Source organism: Leucopleurus acutus (assembly GCF_964270905.1).
Source record: "Leucopleurus acutus genome assembly, chromosome: 14".
Classification (NCBI taxonomy): Eukaryota; Metazoa; Chordata; class Mammalia; order Artiodactyla; family Delphinidae; genus Leucopleurus; species Leucopleurus acutus.
This window is the reverse complement of record NC_139156.1, coordinates 78,852,391-78,877,418: the sequence shown is the minus strand read 5'-3', so window position 1 is coordinate 78,877,418 and position 25,028 is coordinate 78,852,391. Positions and strand designations below refer to the sequence as shown.

The window sequence follows — 25,028 nt, the reverse complement described above, 5'->3', positions numbered from 1 at the left end:
ATTTCTTATGTTGGGGATTTACATGCAAATAAACACCTTCATTTATTCTTATTAGAAATTTAAGACTACAGAGGATAATCCACTGTAGACAATAAATAACTGATTATTTTAACATAAAAACAACTTAGAGGGGCTTCCCTGGTGGTGCAGTAGTTGAGAGTCCGCCTGCCAATGCAGGGGACATGGGTTCGTGCCCTGGTCTGGGAAGATCCCACAGGCCGCGGAGCGGGTGGGCCCGTGAGCCATGGCCGCTGAGCCTGCGCGTCCAGAGCCTGTGCTCCGCAACGGAAGAGGCCACAACAGTGAGAGGCCCGCGTACCACAAAAAACAAAAAAAACCTTAGAAACACATATTGTGCAAAACCGAGTAATTCTCACAACTGAGCGATAAAAAGGCATCTCAATTTAAAAATGGGCAAAGGATTTGAATAGACATTTTTCTGACAAATATATACAAATGGCCAATAAGCACCTGAAAAGATGCTTGATATCAGGGAAATGCAAATCAAAACCAAAATGAGATGCCATTTGTAAGCATGGCTAAAATAAAAGACAAGACAGTGTAAGTGTTGACAAGTATGTAGAGAAACTGGAACCATCATACATACATTGCTAGAGGCAATGTAAAATTGTACAGCACAATGGTAAGAGTTTGGCAGTTCCTCAAGAGTTAAAGTTACTATATGATCTAGCAATTTCACTCCAAAGTATACTTGAGAATTGAAAACATATGTCCACACAAATATTTGTGCCTGGATATTTATTCATTATTCATAGTAGCCAAAAAGTAGAAACAACCCAAATGTCCATCAACTGATGAATAAACAAGATGAGGTATATCCATACAATGGAATATTATTCAGCAATAGAATGAAGTACTGATACATGCTACAACATGGATGGACCTTCCAGACATTATGCGAAGCAAAAGAAGTCAGTCACAAATGACCATATATTGTATGATTTTATTCACGTGAAGTGTCCATAATAGGCAAATTCGTAGAGACAGAGAGTGGATTAGTGGTTTCCAGCAGGAGGAGGGAGTAGGAAACAGGGTGACTGCTAATGGGCAGGGGTTTCTTTTTTGGGGTGATGAAAATGCATTACAACTAGATAGTGGTGATGGTTGCACAATTCTGTAATATACTAAAACTCACTGAATTGTGCACTTTAGAATGAGTGAATTTTATGGTATGTGAATTATGTCTCAATAAAGCTGTTATAAAAAAACATGATGGTAACGATATATATTGACATAAACATACAATAAATAAAGAAAAAGCTCTCACTTGCAGTAGAATGCCAACTAATAAATGTAGAAGAAATGGAATCAGAAAATCACTATTTGGCAACTATCATATAATTAATTCAGGCAAGAATCATCAGTGGATGCTAAAACTTATGATGGCAAAAATATGATAAAAAATGAGATATTTTCATAGTTCATAGTCTCAAAAAATTTTCCCACTTTACCATGAAGAAATATGGCAAACACCACCATAACCACATGATCAAGACGACATCACGTGCCTCCTGATATGGCATTGAGAAGGACACATCACTTCTATGGTGTACCTGCCCAAAGTGCATGACCTTAATCTAATCATTAGGAAAGACCAGAAAAACCCCAAATAAGGGGGATTCTACAAAATAACTGGTGTATTTTAAGGAAGGGAGGGAGGAAAAAAGGAAGGAAGGGCGGGAGGGAGTTCATTAAAGTCAAGACAACGAAAGACAAAGAAATACTGAGGGACTCTTCCAGATTAAAAGAAGACTAAAGAGATGTGACATCCAAATGCAAGGCACGATTCTGGATCAGAAGGTTTGTTGCTGCTGCTGCTGCTCTGAAAACACCTTATTAAGTCAACTGGCAATGGGTGCTTAAGGTCTACAGAGTATAGACTTTGGTATTGCAGAAATGTTAATTTCCTGATTTTGCTAATTATGCTGTGGTTAATAATCTTGTTTCTAAAGAAATACACACTGGAGTATTTAGGGGTAAAAGATCATCATGTTGGTTACATACATAAATGGTTCAAATAATAATATTAATATATACATATAGAGGGAATAATAAAACAAACTTGATAAACATTAACATTTGGGGAATCTGGATAAAAAGTATATGGGAATCGTTTGTACTATTCTTGCAACTTTTCTGTATGTCTCAAATTATTTCAAACTAAAAAGTTAAAACATTTTATTCTTAAAGGAAAACGTAAATAATTTTTTTTTTAATTTTCCGTTTAGAAACAATATTGGTTCAGATGTTTTTTTCCTGTTTTTAAAGGCAAAAAACTAGACTTTACTGGTTAGGTGAGAAAAGCAAAAAGTAAAATGGAAATAACTAATTACTGTTGAAGAGGGATATAATTAATTATGCTAGATGTCAAAAAAACGAAGTCTAAAATGTAGCTTTCCCTTACTAACAAGTACAGCCCTTTTCCCCCCACCCAACGTAACAAGACCAAGGGAAGATCTAACTCCAAGCCTTGAATTTCCCAAGTTTTTGCACTCTATTTCCCACTCTAAATTTGAAACTTAAGGTGCAGTAGCATTTTCTTTGCCCATGAAACAAGATGCAGACTCAGTGAAGCATGAAATAAGAGCCAACTGCAGATCCAGTCCTAGAACAGGCCTCCATTTTAGAATCAGACTATGTTTCCACATCCAGTCACCAACACCACTGGATAAAAGACTGTCTACAAACCCATTCTGGTGGCAAGTACAGAATAAATCTTCTGTAATCTGGTTAAAAAGAAGAGAGCTGAGACCATATGAACTTGATGACAAGTCCAAATGCTTTGACATTAGCCTAAAATGCACAGTTCGTGCTTATCTAAAAGTCTAAGAGAAAGCATTTCTTCTCTCAATTTTTAAAAAATTGATTTTACCTCTGGACAAGGCTCTACATGACAGTCTTTTATTGAACAATGGCCATCTTCTGCCCAGAAAGGACACGGTCGCTTCAGGTTGACCTTGAGAGAAAGAATGAATGAGCATTAGTCAGTGTGTGTCACAGTCCTGCACTGCTAAGTATCACTGTGCTGGGCTCCAGGGACCCAGTGGTGAAGGAAAAGCATCCTATCCTGAGGCATCCATATAGCTCAGAAGTTAAAATGACTGAAGTTTTTCAGACATCCCAGGTATAATACTTATTTTTTAAAATAAATGACTGCTATTAGTCCTCTGACACTTCAAAAAGGAATAAAGTCCAGGCACACTGCTCATCTGCAGAGCCTGGAAAGCATTTCGGGACACTCTAATGTCTCCTAGCCCCTTACCATCACCTCACTAAGTTCTCCCAGGCACCCACTCACTTAACAGATGTGCCCTGAGCACCCACTATGCATCAGGCACTGTGTAGGCTCTAGGGGAAAAAGAGGCAGAAAAAGCACTTTTCCCCTGCAACTTACAGTTTCCTGGAGGGAACAGGAATTATATATTTGCATGTTCATTTAATTACAAATTGTTCCAAGTGCTACAAAGGAAAATCCAGAGTTCTGTGATGGAAAATAACGGGGCTGGTGGATGCAGGTCTCTGAGGAGGTAGTGTTTCAGCTGGTGGAAGCGTGTATGCGGAAAGGTGACAAGGCGCTGACTTAGTTTAGCTGACTTTTAGTGGGGAAGGCGGAGGGTGACAGGGAATGAGGGTAGAGATAGACAAGATCATGCAGGACACTTTACCATGCTACAGACTCTGGATTTTCATATTCTAAACCTAACAGCAAGATGGTAATTCAATAGGACATCCACATGCGTTGCCCAAGCCAAAAATCAAAGTTTTATTCTTGTTTCCTCCCTTTTTTTATCCCCTGCAAACAATTCATTACTCGCTTCTCACCACCTCTTCTGTCACCATCTGCCCCTGCCCCGACTACTGCGAGTCTCCCTACTCCTACCACCATCTATTCTCTACACAGTAGCCATAATCATCTCTCTGAACCAACTCAGAGCATACCAATCCCTGCTCAAAACCATCCCGTGGCTTCCTCTCACCTTTAGAGTAAATCCACAGGCACTCCATCGCCTGGTCTCCTGCCCACCTGTCTGACCGATCTCCTCCCAAAGTCCTCCAGGCACAATGGCCTTGCTGGAGACACAACAGCTCCTTCCTGTCTCAGGGCTTTACGGTGGCTGTTCTCTGTGCCTGTGCTGGTGGCTCCTCCAGGTCTTTTATGGCTCAATCCCCTCACCTCCTCCAAGGCTCTCTCAAATATCACCTCAGCAGAGAGACCTTTCTGACCAGACTCTCTCAAGTAGTGCTCGATACGCACCCCACACACTGTTTCACATGCTTTTATAGCACTTATCACTACTTGAATATTATTTATTGTCTGCACCCCTGACTGTAAGGATGGGCATTTTGCCTGATTCATTATTTTATCACAGTGCCTAGCACACATAATAGACACCTCAGTAAATACATGCTAGGTGAAGTAAAGAATAACCACATTACAAGGAAGAGGCAAAAAGAGGTAGAGACTGGCAACATGAGGAGAGAGTGGTCAACTGTGCCTGCGGGGTCTCAGGAAGGCCTCCTTGGTAACACGTAAAATGGGTATGACTAGAAGTTTCCTAGAGGAAGAGATTTCTAGGCACAGGGATCCGGATGTCTAAAGGCAAAGAAGCTTAAGATCGCCTGGCACGCTTGGGAATTGCAGGTTCCCCTGAGCTCCTGGCTTGTAAATCCACCTCCTCCCTGGCATCTCCACAGGACACACACAGGCACCTCAAACTTATCATCACCTCCCAAACCGTGCTCTACCCTCTAGTAATTCTTGCCATCTCAGTAAACAGCAACTCCATTATTCTAGTTCTTCAGGCCAAAATCATGGCATCATCCTTGACTCTTCTCTTTGTCACCCCACATACGATACCTCTGAAAATCAGCTCAGTTCAAAATCCAATTCAATGGCTGAGAACGCCTTCCGTGGGCTGGTTCCCTAGTTTCCTGCCCCGTCTGTTGTTCCTCAAATACATGAGGCACACCATGGTCTTGGGGCCTTTGCTCTTGCTGTTCCCCCTGCCTAGAATGTTCTTTCTCCAGATATCCACATGGCTTGCTTTCTCATTCCCTTTAGGTCTTCCTCAAATGTCACCTTCTCGGTTTGCTCAGGTTGCTAAATTTTAGGCTAATTTGTTACGTAGCAATAGATAACTAATACACAGTGTTAAGGAGTGGGTTGTGATAGACGCTGCAACACACTACTCAGGCCACCCTTCAGGAAGGAAAGGCTCAACCCCAGCCCTGGAAACACTGCAGCCAAAGAGAGCCACTTTGCCCAAGGTGGCACCACCCCTTCCTACAATGCCCTTCCTTCAATGACTGGTGTAAGGATATAAAGGCCTAGACATCCCCCTGAAGTAGGGACAGCTCTGGGGGGTTATCCTATCTTAAGAACTACCCCCCCCAAAGGGTCACCTGAGGTTTCCCTGAGGCTGCATCACAGCTTTACTTCTCCCTTTGCCCAGTCCTGACGTCCTCCCTTCCTTTTCCTTCCCTATGTTGTTGGTTCCAGGAGTTGTCCCTAATTAACCTCTTGGACACTAATCACTGTCTCAGAGTCAGCTTCCCAGGGAACTTAACCTGTGACAACTTGTCCGGCTCCAGAAAAAAACTACATGTATTTTTATTGGGTTCACATTAAATTTATATATTAACTTGGGGGAGAATTAACATCTTTATGCTACGAAAGACATCTGTCCATTTGTTCGAGCCTAGTTTTATGTCTTTCAGGAGTGTTTAGAAGCGTTCTTCCTTTAGATTTTACACATTTCTTGATACATTTATTCCTATATATTTTATCTTTTTTTTGCTAATGGAAATGGGGATTTCTTCTCCATTATATCTTCTAACTTGTTATTGTTTGTATTTATGCAGATATTGATTTTTCAATATTAAATTTATAACCCGCTATCTTAATGCATTTTTTATTATTTGTGTTCATTTAATAATTTAGAGTTTTCTAGGTCTACTTTGTCATTTATAAATGGAGATAGCTTTATTTATTCTTTTAAAATTTTTATGCTTCTAGTTGCTTTTTCTTGTTTGACTATACTGGCCAATTTGGTCCAACAGTAAAGGAGATAGTAGGTACCCCCTCCTCATGGTTCCTGACCTAAGGGAGAATTGCTCTAGTGTTTCCCCAGAAGTAAGGTGCTGGCAGTGCTGATGTTAGGGTTGAAATTATCATGTTAAGGAAGTATCCGTCATTCTTACTTTGTCAACGTTTTAAAAAATCAGGAATGTGTACTGAATCTTATTGAAGACCTAAAAGCCTCATCTTTACGTTCTTGGAATGAAATCCACTTGGCCATGATATATATATTTTACTTTTGGTAACATGCTCAAAACTCAGGCATCATCTTTGAGTTCACTTTTACCCTCACACCTTACATTCAATCCATCAGAAGAGCTTGCTGTGTTACCTTTCATATATGGCACTAATTCGATCATTTTTCACCTTTTCCAACTCTACCAGCCTATTCCAAATCCATATCATCTTTCAGCTGGACTACTGCAATAGCCTCAGAAGTGCTTTCTCTGTTTCCTCTCTCACACCCATACAGTCTCTTTTGTACAAATTCCTCCAATAGCTTCTTATCACACTTTGGATCCAAAAGCCTCACTGTGGTTTAAAAAAACCCAAAAAACTACAGGGCCTTATTAAGTCATTGTTTAATTCTCAAATTTTGATTTAAATGCTTAAATGAAAGCATAGGGGTTTTCTTGTTTGTTTGTTTTTGGCCACCCCAAGTGGCTTGCGGGATCTTAGTTCCCCGACCAGGGATCAAACCCTGCCCTTGGCAGGGAGAGCACGGAGTCCAAACCACTGGACCACCAGGGAATTCTTTTTTTTTTTTTTTTAATCTGGCCCCTACCTACCTCTCCAAATCTCCTTCTCATTCACTCTCCTCCAGCTATACTGGTCTTCAAACACTCTGTGCCTTTATACCTGCAGTTCAACTCCCCTTCCCTGGAATATTCTTTCTCCAGATTGTCACGGGTGACTCTTTCACGTTAGGTAGGTCTTTGCTCAAATGGCACAGCAGGAATGTCTTCCTTTCCTGACCACCTTCTTTACAATAGGGCTACCTACCTTCTCCATTCCCATTATCCTCTATCTCCAATTTTATTTTTCTCCATGTCATTTCCTATGATTATAAAGTAAATGCTATTTTATTGTTTCCTTGTTTATTGTCTGTCTCCCTAATCATATAAAAAGTTTCATAAGGTGAGAGGCTTTGTTTTATTCACTATTGTATCCACAGCACCTAGAATACACTCTGCTACACAGTAATTTTCCTCTTCCACCACTAATGTACTCTACGTCAAATTTCCTTTTTTTTTTTTTGAATTCACAGGTTGACAGAACTACAAGAAGAGTAGATAGCACCCACATATCCTAGACTTGAAGATAACTGGATTAACTAGATCATTGCATTACCCTCCTTTGGGAAAGGGTACGAATATATTCCAGTTACACACACAGTAATTTCATTATGTTGGTTGGAACATTTTTTAAATTGCACGTATGATAATGAATTGTATGTTGGCTAGCCAATGACCACATTGTTACTTTTGCCTACTCAACTTTCATTTTTCCTCCTTCTGTAACATCCCCTAATTTCTCTTGGAGAAACAATATGCAAATGCAAACAGGACTGTTAACCAAATTGTCCTTTGGTCAAGTGGTGGGGTTATATGGCCCTGCCTAGACCAACTTAGACCCTCTCTCCCAGAAATCTGACTCTTGTGTAATATTAAAATATGGGAAAATGGCTAATTTGATGCAAAATTTTGGCAGTATCATAAAGAGAATGGCCATTAGTTCCTGCTATAATTTCTGTCTTTTCTGAAATATGCTTCTTCAGCTTATCTTTCAATTTTGTGAGCTGCTCCACACCTTTTCTTAATAAAACTTCTCTTTCGTTTGTAAGCCAACAAAAGTACCCTACCTTAGGATACCTAAACCATTGTTTATTCTCTGGAAAATGTGGATAATGTTGATCTAACAGGATTTCAGTATAAAGATTCAATGAGATATTCATTCATTTATTCAAATATTTGAGTGCCTACTATTGACCAGATCTATGGGGATACAGAAACAGAAGATATAATCCCAAAAGGTAAGTGTGAAAGAGTGAGGGCCATGACATATTGAGTGGACATGTGATCTGGACGTTCTGTGAAGGGATGGTCTTTGATAGAAGGAACACTTCCTTCTCTGTATTAGACTGAACCATATGAAACTGGCAACATTCAACCATTCTGATCTCTAAAAGCAACAATTTCATATGGTTAAGCCTAGCAGTAGAAAGGAAGCAAGAGAAAGCAGTTACAAATGCAGACAGACTTATAGACATAGGAGTGGGAATCTGAAGAAGCTATTGGAACCTGTGTTGTTTGTATGTAAAATGTCTAGAATGTTAGACAATAGTTTGCTTAGGTATAGATTTCTTTTTTTTTTTTTTTTGAAATAGATTTCTTTTTGAAGTAAGTTTATGGCAACTGTATTCCTAAAGGATTTTGTATAGAGGAGAAACATTCACTTTTTTGTATATTCTTGGGGCTGATGGGAAAAGGGGATGGGTTCCCAAATCTTTAGGTTTTGACTTTGTTATCTTTCTGCACAACTTACATTATTTGGGAAGTTTTATTTTTTAACCTTCAAAAATATTTAAAGGACTGGGGACTTCCCTGGTGGCGCAGTGGTTAAGAATCCACCTGCCAATGCAGGGGACATGGATTTGATCCCTGACCTGGGAAGATCCCACATGCCGAGGAGCAACTAAGTCCATGCGCCACAACTACTGAGCCTGCGTTCTAGAGCCCGTGAGCCACAACTACTGAGCCCAAGTGTCACAACTAGTGAAGCCTGTGCGCCTAGAGCCCATGCTCCGCAGAGAGAAGCCACCGCAATAAGAAGCCTGTGCACCGCAACGAAAAGTAGCCCCTGCTCACAGCAACTAGAGAAAGCCCGCACACAGCAACGAAGACCCAACGCGGCCCAAAATAAATACATAAATAAATGTATAAAATATATTTAAAGGACTAAGATAACCTATACAGTAACAGGATAAAAAAGGAAATCATGCTTCCTTTTTAAAATAAACTAAAAATGAAAATCAAAGAAATTATAAACCCAACCAAATACTGAGAGCAAGAACACAACAGCAGCTTTTAAACCACTGTTCTTTTGAATTTGTGTTATTGCTACTGCCTTTAACCTACCATTGGTTATTCTGAAATGGTCCAGCGTGGACTATTGTTAGACTTAAGAACCAATGCTGCAGTCTTACTATGGATGGTGTTCTGCTTCTATCCTCAGGCTGCTTTGCCACCTGTCACAGTGAGCTACCCCACAAATGCTGCTGTGGAACCGTGTACCACTAACAACGACAGCACACGACAATGCCATCAGCACAACTCAGAGCCTGGGTAGGTGTGTCTGGATAACAGAACCTAAGTTACAAGGGAGACTGATAAAATAAGTCCTGGGCATTTTCAACTTCTTTAGAAGGAGTCTCTGCCTCAAAATCCAAATTGAACAATGAGAAATCCCCCAAACATAAGAAGGGAGTTCAGATTCTTAGGGTTCAAAAAGACTAATAGGGGCTTCCCTGGTGGCGCAGTGGTTGGGAGTCCGCCTGCCGATGCAGGGGACGCGGGTTCGTGCCCCGGTCCGGGAGGATCCCGCATGCCGCGGAGCGGCTGGGCCCGTGGGCCATGGCCGCTGAGCCTGCGCGTCCGGAGCCTGTGCTCCGCAACGGGAGAGGCCACATCGGTGAGAGGCCCGCGTACCGCAAAAAAAAAACAAAACAAAAAACAAACAAACAAACAAACAAAAAAAGACTAATAGGTTTTCACTGCAATACTTAATACATTCCAATGATAAAGGATACACACAGGGTGCTGAGTAGAAATGGGTTTCCAAAAGAGTCGCAAGAGTCGCACCTGTAGAGAGCTATATAAAAATCTTTAGTACCAACGGAATCTGAAATTATAACCATACCTTGTAATAGCGGAAATAGTCTCGTTCTTGCAGCTTTTTTATTTTGGGGAAGATTTTGAAGGTGTTGAAGTTATCGATGCTATCAACATCACACAAGCAGTCATCCAGGACACCGGTGACCTAGGGGGAAACATGTATATAATTGAAAAGATGTAAACTACTGATGTTTCAATCTTAACAAATCTGTACTGTTACATAAAAAGCTAAATTATGCATTCAACTTAGTTAGTATTTGCTGATTAAGATATATAACATTTAAAGCAGTCACTTTTTTACAATGGTCAATTAAATAAAAAGCAATAGAAGGATTAGATATACCCATTCTGAAGAACTAAACATTCTTGTTCAGCGGTCAAAAAGAAAGCTATTGAATGCTTTCTCCCTTGACTAAACATATATAAAATCCAAATAGTCATTGGAATGCTAAGGCAACTTCTTCCAAGATTAACCTAGAAATCACAGGCTGTAATAATATTGCTGTAGTAACTCTTTCTTTTAGACTGCCATTTATGGAACACTTACGTGACAGGCATGATGCTAAGACCACTACATATGTTAACTCATTTATTCTTTAAATGCCCTAAGAAATGGTATTATTATCCTCATTTTACATGTAAGGATATTAAGGCTTAGCAAGGTTAAAATAATTTTTCCAAAGTAGACATGAGACTGAAGTCACAAGTCTACTGCACTTTAAAATCTATGCTTTTATCCACTACTCAAAGTATACATTAATCGAAGAGAAATTGATATTTACAAAGTGAGTTCAGAGTCTAAAAATTCCATAAAACATTCTTCAGCTAAATTTAAAAATGGGACTCATTAATATGCACAACTTGGATGAATCTTTATGGAATTAAGCTGAGTGAAAAAGCGCCAATCCCAAAAGGTTACATACCATATGGTTTCATTCATGTAACATTTTTTTAATAACTTTATTTTATTTTATTTATTTTATTTTCGGCCGTGTTGTGTCTTCATTGCCATGCACGGGCTTCCTCTAGTTGCGTCGAGAGGGGGCTACTCTTTGTTGTGGTGCGCAGGCTTCTCATTGCAGTGGCTTCTCTCGTTGTGGAGCATGGGCTCTAGGCACGCGGGCTCAGGAGTTGTGGCTCGTGGGCTCTAGAGCACAGGCTCAGTAGTTGTGGTGCACGGGCTTAATTGCTCCGTGGCATGTGGGATCTTCCCAGACCAGGGCTTGAATCGATGTCCCCTGCATTGGCAGGAAGATTCTTAACCACTGAGCCATCAGGGAAGCCCGATAGAACATTTTTGAAATGACAAAAGTTTAGAAATGGAGAACAGCTTACTGGTTGCCAGCGCTTAGGGACTGGAGAAGGGGATGGGAGCTTAATGGGGGGAGTAAGGTAGGAAGGAGGTAGGTGTGGTTATAAAAGGGCAACAGAAAGGATCCTTGCAGTGATGAAATTTTTCAGTATCTTGACTGGTGGTGGACACACAAACCTATACATGTGATAAAAGAGTACAGAACTAATCCATAGGTACACAAATGAAACAAGTAAAACAGATACACATGATTGTATCAATGTCTATGTCCTATTTATAATATTATACTATATGTTTACAAAATGTTACCATTGGAAAAAACTAGATAAAGGGTAAATGACATTTTTACGTATTATTTCTCACAACTGCATGGAACCTACAATTATCGCAATTAAAATTAAAATTTAAAAAAAATGGGACTCAGCCTGTTAAAGTTTATTCATGTGATCCACAAGAGGAATATATGCGAAGAACGATCAAAAAATGGAAACTTCCCAGTTGTTTCTGTCTCACGCTTTTTCCCTAGGAGTATAAATGTGTCGCCAAACTCCCTACAACATAAAGAGTTAGAGCTATATTATCTTGAGATAAAGAAAAGGAATCATTATCAATAATTGTGGCTCTGAAGTTCTTCTATGCTTTGCTGTCCCACTTACTAAGATCCTGTCACTAACTCCACCAAATTTCATTCCATTGCTCTGAGCTTACTGCTTACAAAACTTCAAATTCTAGGCCCCTAAATAATAAAAGGGGGGAAAAGAGGAAACAAAATACACACCAAAAATCTTTCTAGGCTTTAAAAATATTTTACCCACTGACTGCTCATTCTTACAAATTCTTCTTAAATTGTTAACTTTTAGTTAGTAAACCACAGTATTTTTTTTTTAACATCTTTATTGGGTATAATTGCTTTAAATGGTGTGTTAGTTTCTGCTTTATAACAAAGTGAATCAGTTATACATATACATATGTTCCCATATCTCTTCCCTCTTGCGTCTCCCTCCCTCCCACCCTCCCTATCCCACCCCTCCAGGCTGTCACAAAGCACCAAGCCAATATCCCTGTGCCATGTGGCTGCTTCCCACTAGCTATCTACCTTACTACGTTTGTTAGTGTGTATATGTCCATGACTCTCTCTCGCCCTGTCACAGCTCACCCTTCCCCCTCCCCATATCCTCAAGTCCGTTCTCTAGGAGGTCTGCGTCTTTATTCCTGCCTTACCCCTAGGTTCTTCATGACATTTTTTTTTTCTTAAAACCACAATATTTTTAAAAATTTTAATTGCGTAGGGGCTGGAGTAAGGCATACAAAATTACTGTGAACTTATTTCCAACTGTTAAAGGCTACTACTAAGACAAACACTGTATATAACCAAATTTTAAAAAATAGAAATTAGACAGGAAGAAGAAATAAAAGGCACCCAAGTTGGAGAGGAAGAAGTAAAATTTTCACTATTTGCAGATGATATGATATTATGCACAGAAAATCCTAAAGAATTTCAGACTAAACACTGTTAGAACTAATAAACAAGTTCCAGGATACAAAATCAATACACAAAAATCATGTGTAGTGCTTCCATACACTAATAACAAACTATCAGAAAGAGAAATAAAGAAACAATTCATTTACCATTGCAACAAAAAGAAATAACACCTAGGAAAAAATTTAATCAAGAGGTTTAAGACCTAGAAACTATAATTTATTATGGAAAATATTAAAGACACAATAAATGGAAGGCTATTCCGTACTCATGGATTAGAAGAATATTGTTAAAATGTCCATAGTACTCAAAGCAGTATAAAGGTTCGATACAATCCCTATCAAAATTCCAACAGCATTTTTCACAGAAATAGAAGAGTCCTAAAAATTTGTGTGGAATCATAAAAGACCCAGAACAGCCAAAGCAATCTTGAGAAAAAACAAAGCTGGAGGCATCATATGCCCCAATTTCAAACTATATTACAAACCTAGAAAAACAAAAACACACAGACCAACAAAACAGAATAAAAAGCCCAGAAAGAAACCCATAAATATACAGTCAAGTAATTTATGACAACAGAGCCAAGAATACACAATGGGGAAAGGATAGTCTCTTCAATAAACAGTGTTGGGAAAACCAGGCATACAGCCACATGCACAAGAATGAAAATTGGACCATTATCTTACAGCATACACAGAAATTAACTTAAGTGGATCAAAGATTTGAACATAAGACCTGATACCCTAAAACTCCTAGAAGAAAACACAAGTGTTAAGCTCCTTGACATCAGTCTTAGTGATGATTTTTTGGATTTGACACCAAAAGCAAAGGCAACAAAAGTAAAAACAAACTAGTGGGACTACATCAAACTAAAAAGCTTCTGCACAGGGCTTCCCTGGTGGCGCAGTGGTTAAAAATCGGCCTGCCAATGCAGGGGACACGGGTTCAAGCCCTGGTCCAGGAAGATCCCACATGCCGCGGAGCAACTAGGCCCGTGAGCCACAACTACTGAGCCTGCGCGTCTGGAGCCTGTGCTCCACAACAAAAGAGGCGACGATAGTGAGAGGCCTGCGCACCGCAATGAAGAGTGGCCCCCGCTTGCCACAACTAGAGAAAGCCCTCGCACAGAAATGAAGACCCAACACAGCCAAAAATAAATTAATTAATTAAAAAAAAGAAAAAACTTCAAAAAAAAAAAAGCTGCACAGCAAAGCAAAACCACTAACAAAATGAAAAGACAACCTATGGAATGGAAGAAAATATTTGTAAATCATATGCAGTAAGGGGTTAATATCCAAAATATATAAAGAACTCACACAATTTAACAGCAAAGAATAATCTGATTAAAATATGAGCAGAGAATCTGAACAGACCTTTTTCCAAAGAAGACATATGGATGGCCAGCAGGTACACGAAAAGGTGCTCAGTATCACCAATCATCAGGGAAATGAAAATCAAAACCACAATGAGATATCACATCACACCTGTCAGCATGGCTATTATCAAAAAGACAAGAAGTAACAAGTGTTGGTGAGGATGTGGAGGAAAGAAAACCCTTGGGCACTGTTGGTGGGAATGTAAATTGGTGCAGCCACCATGGAGAACCGTATGGAGGGCCCAGAAAAAAATTAAAAATAGAACTACCACAAGATCCAACAATTTCACTTCTTGGTATTTAACTGAAGAAAACAAATACACTAACTTGAAAAGATATATGTAGCTCCACGTTCACTGCAGCATTATTTACAATAACCAAGTACGGAAGCGATCCAAGTATCCATTGATGGATGAATAAAGAAAATGTGGTATATATACACAATAGATCCAGTCATGAAAATGAATAAAACCTGGCCATTTGCAACATGGATGGAACTTGAGGACATAATGCTTACTGAACTAAGGGAGAGAAAGATAAATACCATACAGTCTCACTTACACGTGGAGTCTAAACAAAACACAACAACAACAAAAACCAAAAAGAAATCTAAGCGTATGCATACAGAGAACAGATTAGTGCTGTCAGAGGCGCTGGGGTAGGAGGTTCAGGGAAATGTGGGAAGGGGGTTAAAAAGTATAAGCTTCCAGCTATAAAGTCAGGGGGATGTAATGTACAGCACAGTGACTACAGTTAATAAGACTGTATTATATATTTGAAACTTCCTAACAAAGTAAATCTTAAAAGTTTTTATCACAAGAAAAAAAATTCTAATAATGTATGGTGATGGGTTTTAACTAGACTTATTCTGGTGATCATTTCACAATATATAGAGATACCAAATCATTATGTTGTACATCTAACATTGATACAGTATTATGTCAATCATATCTAAATAAAATTTATAAATAAATAGAAATGGAATACCACCAGTATCTTTTAAGTCCCTTTTTAATTATATCCATCTCCCTCCTCTTAGAGGTAAAAATTTTACTTTCGTTTATTTCTTTTCTTTATAATTTCATCACATATGTATCCCTAAACAATGTACTTAGGTTATTCTTTCCTGTTTTTGAACTTTAACATGAACGTAATCTAATGTGTGACTTCTTCTGTGATGTGCTTCTTTTGCTAACATTTTACTTTGGCATTTATCCAAGATGATGAATTTTATAGTAGCTCATTTATTTTCACTGCTGTAAATGTTACATTATCTGAAAATGTCACAATTTATTTGTTCTATTGTTGATCTATTATATACGGTAAGCAGAGAGATGGCCCCCCGAAGATGTCCATGCTCTAATTTCTGAAACCTGTGACTATGTTAAAAGGGACTTAGCAGATGTGATTAAGTTAAGGAATTTAAGATGGTGAGAGTACACTGGATTATTCAGGTGGAACCAATACAAAGTTCTTTATAAGAGGGAGACAGGTGTGTCAGAGTCAGAGGAAGATTGGAAGATTCTACACTGCTGGCTTTGAAGATGGAGGAAGAGGCCACAAGCCAAGGAACACAGCAGCTTTTAGAAGCTTGGAAAAGGCAAGGAACAGTTGTCCCCTAGAGAAAGGGAGAAAGAAGCCTTGTTCACACCTTTATCACACCTTTAAGAACAATTTTCAGACTTCTGGGCATAGAACTATAAGATAATAACTTTGTGTTATATTAAGCCACCAAGTTTGTAAATTTGTTACAGCAGCAATAGGAAACTAATACAATTCATATTTAGGTTATTTCCAGAATCAGCTAAAGAACAATGTCATACAAACATTTTTGTACATATCTCCTGATATATATGTGTGTGTAAGACATCCTCCAGGTTATATGCTTAGGAGTAGAATTACTAGAAGTACATGTTCAGTTTTACTAGGGAATGACAGGCTTATTTCCAAAACAGTTGTACCAGTTTACAACCCTACCAACAGTGGATGGGAGTTATTGTTGAATCATATCCTCACCAATATTTTACAATAATCTGTTTTCATTTTTGCCAATCTAGTAAGCATGAAAGGGTCTCTGATTTTTTTTTGCACTAATGAGGTACAAAATTCTAATGTTTTATAAAACATTTCTATTCTTGTGTAAAATGTCTGTTTGTATCTTTTGTTCATTTTTCTATTGGGTTGTCTTTTTCATATTGACATGCAGTAAAAATACTGCTTTTTCCCTATTCTGTTTTAACCTTCTGGAACTCCAGTCATCATATCAGACCTTCTTACTCTATTCTTCACATCTCTTAAGCTCTCTTAAACATTTACCATCCTGTTCTTTCTGGGGTTCATTCTGAATAACTTACTTGCACTTCTCTTCCATTCATTTATCCAACATATTTATTGAGAGCCTAACATAAGCCCTGCACTGTTCTAATTACTGGGAATGTAATATTAGAAGAAAGAGAATTCTCATTGAAGAGAAAAACAAATGAATGACCAAGGTATAGAGTCTGTCAGATAGTAATAAAGTGATACGGAGGAAAACTAGAGAATTGAGACAGGTGTTACAGAATCGGGGCTGCTAAATTTTTAAACAGGGATAATTATAGAAGGTCCAACTGAAATTTCAGCAAAACTTAGAGGGGAAGGAGCAAACCAATGCTTTTTTGGTGGGGGGGTGGTGGTGAGGGGGGCTGGGAGAGGAAGAAGCATTCCAGACATTGGCAATACTAAATGCGAAGGCCCTGAGGCAGTAAGCTTGCCCAACAGCTCAGAGAAACAATAAGGAGGACTACATAGTAGGTAAAAGGAGAATTAGAGAACCTTTATTAAGATTGTGGCTTTTCTGAGTCTGGTGTTTTCTCACACCAATCAATTCTCCACCTCTCCAACATTAACTGGGTGCCCAATTCAATTCTGATATCACATGGAATTAGAGCAGACCCCAAAGATTAAGGGTGTAGACACACAGGACTGCCCCGACTTAAGATGCCAGCCCCAAGCCACCTGTAACTGACAGACCGGCTATAGAGAGGGGTTCCCACAACTTCCTTCTCAGGTTTGATAATTTGCTAGAATGGCCTATAGAACTCAGGAAAACACTTTACTTACGTTTACTGGTTTACTGCAAAGGGTACAACTCAGAAACAGCCAAACGGAAGAGATGCACAGGGCAAGGTACTGATTGGCGTATGGGGGGAGGGGGCAGCATGCAGAAGTTCTGTGCCTCTGCACTGCTCTCCCAGCAAGTCTATGCGTTCATCAACCTGGGAGCTCATCGAATCTCACTGTTCTATGAGTTTTTACAGAGCTCCATCTACAGCACCCCTTGCCCGAACCTGGAGATCAGTGGGTAGGGCCAAAAGTTCCAGTCCTCTAAGCACTTGGCCTTTCTGCACCAGGCTCATCCTGAAGCTCTCTAGGGGTTCCCACCTAAGTCACCTCATTAGCATAAACTCAGCTACGACTGAAAGGGGCACCCCTGTTCTCAGGAAATTGCAAGGCTTTTAGGAGCTTCGTGCCAGGAATAGGGGATAAAGAGCAAGTATGTTTGTGTACCGTGCACAACACTGAGTGAGGCAGGAAGCCACTGGAAGAGTTTTAAGCAAAGCCTAAAAGGAACATGGAGTACAAGGCAAGGATGAAGGGTTTCTCTTTTATATTGTATGGTCAGGGAAGGCGACAATTGAGGTAAGTGGACATGGCAGATAAGGTGACGCTTTAGCAGAAACCTAAGAAAGTGAGCGAGTGAACCACATGAATACATGAGAAGAGTGTTAGCTCGGCAGAGGAAACTGCTAGTCCAAGAGTCTCAATGCAAGAACACATTTGCCGTGTTTGAGGACCAGCTGGGAAGTCAGCTTGGCTGCAGCATAGGTTTAAGGGGGAGTAGACTGTGGGAAGAACAGACTTGAGGGGGGAAAAAAATCAGGAATTCGGTTCCTGATACATCAAGTTCGTGGTACCTATTAATTATCCAAGTGGAGAGGTTGAAAAGGTAGTTGGATGTATGGATCTAGAGCTGAGAATCCTAGTCTGGAGATTCTGAAAGTCAGTTATATAGATGGTATTTAAAATCAAGAGACTAAATGAGATGACAAAGGTGGAGAGAAGAAAGACTACAAGATTTGAACCCTGAGGTTCAACATTAGCGGTTAGGGACAGAGGAGGAACAAGCAAAGGATTCTAAGAAAGACTGGCCTGCAGAAAGACAGGGAAAAAAATCAGAAACGTATACTATCCTGGAAACCAAAAAAAGAAAAAAAAACAAGAAACATATTTCAAGGACAGTGAGTGGTGAGCTGTGAAAAAGTCTGCCGATTGTTTTTTTTTTTTTTGGGGGGCGGCGGCCTCTCCCGTTGTGGAGCACAGGCTCCAGACACGCAGGCTCCACGGCATGTGGGATCTTCCCGGACCGGGGCACAAACCCACGTCCCCTGCATCAGCGGGCGGACTCCCAACCACTGTGCCACCAGGGAAGCCCTGCCGATAGTTTTTAAACCTTAGCTTTTTAAACTATTGGCTTTAGCAGCAAGGAAGACATTAGTGACCTTGACAAGAGCAGTTTTAAAGAAGTGGTAGAGCCAAAAGTCAGGCTGCAATGGGCTGAATGATCAGAAGAGGAAAGATAAAGGTAACTCTTTTGAGGAGTTTTTCTATAGAGGGGAAAAGAAAAACTGAGCAGAGTCAGAAGAGATGGGTGGCTCAAGAGAGAAATTTAAAATACTAGAATTAACAGCATGTTTTATGATGACAGTAACAGTCCATTAGAGCAGGAAAAATCAATGATCCAGGAGAGAAAGGGAAGATTTGCTCAAGCCATGTCCTTGAACTGGAAAGAATGGGACTAAAATACAAGTGGAGGGATTGACCTTTGATAAGAGCACAAACAGTTCATCCATGGTAATCTACAGGAAGTCAAATTATGCGTGTCAGAGACTAGTAGGTGGACAGATGTGGATTATTCTGATTACTCCAACTTTGTTGGTGAAGTATGAAGCTAAAAGTGATGGAAAAGGAGGTGTTGGAGGGTCAAGTAGAGAGAAAAGTACATTAAATGGATGTCTGATTCAATAATCATTTTTTTCTGCTAGGTATAATCAGCTATTTAATCCATCCATTGATTTCTTAATTTCATTTCTAGAACTTCTATTTCATTATGTTTTAATCTTTTGGGTAATTCTTTAAAATTTCTTGTTCTTTTTCATACTTTCAAGGCTTTTTATTTAAACACATTAAACAGTGATTTTAAATTATGTCTGATATTTTCAAAATCTAAGGTCATTATAGGTCTATTTCTATAATCTATATTTCTAATATCTCATTCATGGTGCCTTTGTGTGTTTTGACTATTAGCTTATTCTTCCCGACACTTTATCTTCAAGAATTCTTTAGGGCCTGGGTTGAAAATAAATCCCAGTATATTTGGATATTTGCTTTTACCAGTAAACTGGGAGCATACCAACCTGAGGCTGCTACAAATTAAATTTCCCACTTAAAGCTTTTCCCAGTACAGGTGGCATGAATTTGCCCTGTATAAGGGCTGGTTCATGGTTACAAATTCTCAAGGCGGTTTTTTTTTCCCTTCCCCTAGCAAGTTTCTTCACTTTCCCCTTACTTGTGGTGGGTTTCATTTCTCATTTACCCTTGTATTGAAGATGTAGCTCTGTGGAGCCCAAGCTTTATGGTGGGGCCTCCTTTTATTTCCCTCTCTTTGGGCAGACACACGCTTTATTTGTTCACTCCACTCCATGCAGTTGTTAACGCAGAAGGCTCAAGGTGTTCAGAGTTCGGGGGAAGTCCTCAAGGTAATGGGATTGAAGCAGCACTGTTTGAGTCTCAACGTTCTGGCTTTCCATCCTGGGGGGGTGCGGGGCGGCTTTATGTATTCCTTGATTTCCTGCCACCTCAGAAATGCATTTTAAAAAATTTAAAAATATATCTGACTTAAGTTATTTCTTTACAGGAAGATTAACTTGTTATATCACTTGTATGCACTATGTTTTTAGTTCCTATGTTTTGCCATAATACAAAGCACATTTGCATTTCATTTATAAAACATGGGGTATGTGGTGTACAAATGCCTATCATTCCGTGTGCTTAAAAATAATTTTATGCTTTTAATGTAAGGAGATAATATTCAAAATATTCATCTCCTTAACTAAGTTCTTCTGAATAGAAGTACTTTTTAAAAAAATCTAATTCTTCCTTTTATTCTTTACCGTTTTTCTTCCAATTTAGTGTATGAAAGAGAAGAGAAAGAACTGGCTTGGTTCCATCTTTTTATTTTCCTGGGTCTCCCTCTGCTCTATTTCTATACCGCAAAGAAGCAAGCATGCTGAGATGCACTGTATAAACCAGAAAGAAGCCTACTGGGGCTCCAGTCTAATCTTGTTCACTTACTTAACAAGTGTGATATTTATCATGTAAGCTCTCTTAACGTCAGTTACCTCAACTGGCCCACAGATATGTCAAATAAAATGAGATAATGTATATTTAAACATGTTACAGATTAAAGTACTATCTAAAATATGATCCAACACTATATTAGAAAGTACCACTGGAAACAAAAAACATATATATTCATTTTTGAGGACTGTTTGGTACAATGCTACCTTGAATATGTGCAAATCTTTAACTATTGAACTATATATATTCATTTGGACATAATGAAACTTAAATTACATATATTCACTTGGATATAATAAAACTTAAAGTACACATGGAATTATAAAGCATTAATACACATAATTAGTGATAGGAACCTAAAACAAAGCTTCTACATTGGTAATAAAGTATACAATTAATATATGCTATATAAAGAGAAAATGAGAAAAATCAAAATTTTAAAAAATAGCTAAATGTAAATTCTACTCAAAAAGAAACGACCCACTAATAACTAGAAAATAATTTTGCCAAAGACAATTTGGAAAATATACTTTTCGTAAGTCTGGTAGATATGCCCAGATTGCCACTATCTATTTCAGTGTTTCCAAGTGGGGTTAAAAGATAGTTACAAGGGTAACTGCATTAGTTACTTGCAAGGCTGGTTTAAAATGCTGATTCTTGGTTCACATCCAGATCCCTTAAATCAGAACATCTGGTAATGGACCCAGAGAATCTGCATTTTTAACATCCCCCCTCCCCACCCAAACCAAAAGTCTGCCCCTTTTATTTTTGTCAAATCATTCATTTAAAAAATATTCAGGGACTTCCCTGGCGGTCCAGTGGTTAAGACCTCACCTTCCAGTGCAGGGGGTGCGGGTTTGATCCCTGGTCGGGGAGCTAAGATCCCACACGCCTCGCTGCCGAAAAACCAAAACATAAAACAGAAGCAACATTGTAAGAAATTCAATGAAGACTTAAAAAATGGTCCACATCCAAAAAAAAAAAAAATCTTAAAAAAAAACTTCAAACAGGGACAGAAACTGAATATTCGGGCATTCGGGATTCAGAACACCATAACACTATGACACTGTCTGAATAAAAAGTGAGAAAAACATGTTTACACGGTTACCCTCAGTTATCTTCAATTTTACTTAACAATCAGCATTAATTGCTTCAATCGACGTCTCCCTCATTATAGGGCCACCTGAGACACCTTTTGTGTTTTTTGCTTTTAGCGGTTTTACCACTTTGGAGCAGGTGCAGGCAAGAGAGCACCTGGCAGAGGTCTACTCAAATTCTCCTGTATGAAAAAGAAGCAAACACCTTTCTTAAGGCAAAAGGCTGCGGGAAGCTAACGCTCTGATTTCCAGCATATTGAGAACTCTTCCTTAAGATACGCCTCACAAAGACAATCCCCAAACCCTAATTTACCAGCCAGCACCTCACTGCTGATGGAGCCACAAGATCAGACACAGACCTCCGGTCTCGTACTTGGGCTCACCTGGCGACGCCACTTAGCAGACCGAGTACAAGCTGGGTAAAAATACGGCGGTCCTGAGCGAGGGAAGATGCGAGGGGTTCTCTAGTCCGAAAGTCGAGGAAGTTAAGTCTCCTTTCCCTCGCGATCCACACGGCTGTTGCAGGCCCGCGGGGTCTGTCACCTCCTCTCCACCTGCCCGCCGACCCCCTGAGCTCGCCGCAGGGAGGGCTTCCCCATTTCTCTGCGTGCTCTCTTCCCAAAACAGCCGCGGAGGTTTTCATTCCCGTCCCATCTCCCGCCACACTCTCAGCCGCTTAAACATCAGAAAGACAGAAACGAAAACACCTCCGGGGACCGTCACCATCTTCCTCATTCTCCTGCCATCACCCCAGGAGTGTCACCAGCCCCGTACGCCGCGAGCGGCTCGCAGGCGTTTCCTGGGCTCAACGATCACGGTTTCAGCCCCCCTCCCCGCCCCCCCATCTTTTCCGCTCGCCAGAAACCACGCCGGGCTCCGGCTCCGGCCCTCTCGCGCCTCAGCCGCGGCCCGGTCGCCGCCGCTGCAGCCGCCGGCTTTCGGCCGGGGGTCCCCGCGCCGCCATCACTCGGGCTCACCTGGGCCTCGACGACGCTCGGGAAGAAGCTCAGGGTGACCAGCAGCTGCAACGCGGCCGCCGCCCCCTGCCCTGCGCCGGCCCGCCCGACCCCCCGGCTCATGCTGACCTCTCCCCTCGCCGCGGCCGGCCGGGCCCCTCGGGGCCGGAGAACGGCGGGCGGCCCGGGCGACGACCCAACGGGACGACTCCCGGCGGCCGAGAGACTCCAGGGTCAGAGGTCTGCACGCCCGTCGGGAGGTAGGGGACGCTCTGCCTGGGGCCCGGCAGCCGTGAGCAAGGCTGGTGAGTCGAGTGCCTCCGACTTCATCCCCCAGGCGGCCCCGCCCCCGGCCTCCCCTGCGCCGGCCCCGCCCCCTCCGACCGCGAGGCCTTTTGGGAGTTGTGGTCCCGCGCGGCCGGGAGGGCGCCTCAGGCCGGAAGGCGGGGCCGGCGGCAGGGGAACCCGGGAACTACAACTGCGGAGACCGCTCCGCCTCCCCGGGGCTTCGGACTCCAAGGCGGCCAATGACTGGGGACCACGCGGGCCTCCAAAACAAGAGGCTGTGCGGGCGGTGCGGGTGGGAGGGAGCGTCCTCCTTCGCAGCCGGCCGCCCGCTGCGCCCCTTCCCTTGGCAGTTGCTCCTGGAAACGGAGCGAAGGGGCCCCACCCTGTGTCTTCGCCCCCTGACACCGCACGGCCGCGAGGCTCCAGGATCTACGCAAATGAGAAACGAGGGCTCTTCGACTTTAAGTGTCGGGCGCTTTCTTTGTCTCACCCACTTTTCTGTAGCCTCACATCTACCGCGGGTGCCTGGATGAGCCAGCCACCTGCGACTTGTGGAGATGGCTTCGGCTCCTCCTTCATCTTATACGCCCCAGACGTGCATGTCGTCCTCTGCCTCGTCCAGCTCCCGCTCCTATGCTGACACGTACAAACATAATTATATACATAATTACATACATAACTACATAATTACAAACACAAAGGATGGGACGTAACCCAAGCTCATAATAAAATCTGGGAATGGGGATGAACACAGAAAATTTTGGAGTGATAACTGGGTTCAGCTCCCACCTCTAAAACATCCTAGTTTGTTATGTGGCTTTAGACAAGTTACTTAACCTCTCTGAGCCTCAGTTTGTCCGTCTATAAAGTAAACACACTAATACCCACCTGAAACATTGTTCTAGCATTGCATAAGATTATAAACATAAAGGGCTTAGTATGGTGCCTAGTATAAAAGAAATGTTCAGGGCCTCCCTGGTGGCGCAGTGGTTGAGAGTCTGCTTGCCGATACAGGGGACACGGGTTCGTGCCCTGGTCCAGGAAGATCCCACATGCCGCGGCGTGGCTGGGCCCGTGAGCCATGGCCGCTGAGCCTGCACGTCCGGAACCTGTGGTCTGTAATGGGAGAGGCCACAACAGTGAGAGGCCCGTGTACCGGAAAAAAAAAAAAAAGAAATGTTCAATAAATGATAGCTGCTATTAGCTTTATTAATATTCTTGACTTCTAGTAAACTAGTAATACATCACCTTACATTTATGCAGTGTGTATTAGTTTCCCACCGTTTGTATAACAAATTACTACAGATTTAGTGGCTTAAAACAAATTTATCATCTTACAGTTCTGGAGGTCAGGAGTCCAAACTGGATCAGCAGAGCTACATTCTTTCTAGAGACTTTCTCTAGGGGACAATATGTTTTCTTGCCTTTTCCAGCTTCTAGAGGCCAGGCATTCCTTAGCTCATGACCGTGCATCATATTGTCACGTTTCACTCCCTCTGCTTCTGTTGTCACATGCCTTCTCTTTCTAAACCTAACTCTACCGCCTCCCTCTTGTAAAGATCCCTGTGATTCCATTGGGCCCACCAGATAATCAAAAATAATCTTCCCAACTCAAAATCCTTAACATAATCACATCTGCTAAGTCCTTTTCGCCACATAGGGTAACATACTTTCAGGATCTGGGGATTAGGGCGTGGGCACCTTTGGGAGGCATTAATCAGCCTACATATATCTTATGAAGCACTTTCATAGTGCAAAATGAAAATGCAGGGTCCTGGCTCAAAAAATAGTAAGAATTTCAAGAGAGCGACAGCAGAGCATTAAGGCCAAGGGCAGTGCCCTTCTGAGCACAGGTCACATGCCCAGAAGCCAGCCCTGCTGTCCTATTCCTTTTCAGCACCTCTTTCTCCTGCCTGCAAACATGTCTAGCTCATCCCTAGCTTAAAAACAAAAAGAATTTTTACTTGATTCTTCCAAATACTTTTCCATCCCTCCTCTTTTTTTCTTTGCCAAACCTATATTTTCTATCCTCCCGTTTCCTTCTTTCCCTCATATAAACGTACTCTATCCCCATCAGTCTGCTAAAGCTTTGCTCTTATCAAGTCCAGTGGACTTTCCTCAAGAGTCC

General features: G+C 41.1%; 1 protein-coding gene across 3 annotated transcripts in view; it reads right to left on the bottom strand.

Annotated features, from left to right (window-relative positions):
- The window catches only part of ERO1B (endoplasmic reticulum oxidoreductase 1 beta), a 63,945-nt gene extending 41,024 nt beyond the window's left edge, over positions 1 to 22,921 (bottom strand). For 2 of the 3 annotated variants that reach the window (XM_082854842.1, XM_082854843.1), the window contains exons 1-3: positions 22,634 to 22,921; positions 10,019 to 10,138; positions 2,894 to 2,977 (exon numbers count right to left, since the gene is read on the bottom strand). In XM_082854842.1, the coding sequence (XP_082710968.1) occupies positions 2,894 to 2,977; positions 10,019 to 10,138; positions 22,634 to 22,735 (306 nt within the window). In that variant the 5' untranslated portion in view covers positions 22,736 to 22,921. Of the gene's footprint in view, positions 1 to 2,893; positions 2,978 to 10,018; positions 10,139 to 10,916; positions 11,232 to 22,633 lie in introns of all 3 variants that reach the window. The other variant, XM_082854844.1, reaches the window with a different exon arrangement.
- Positions 22,922 to 25,028: the final 2,107 nt, after the last annotated feature.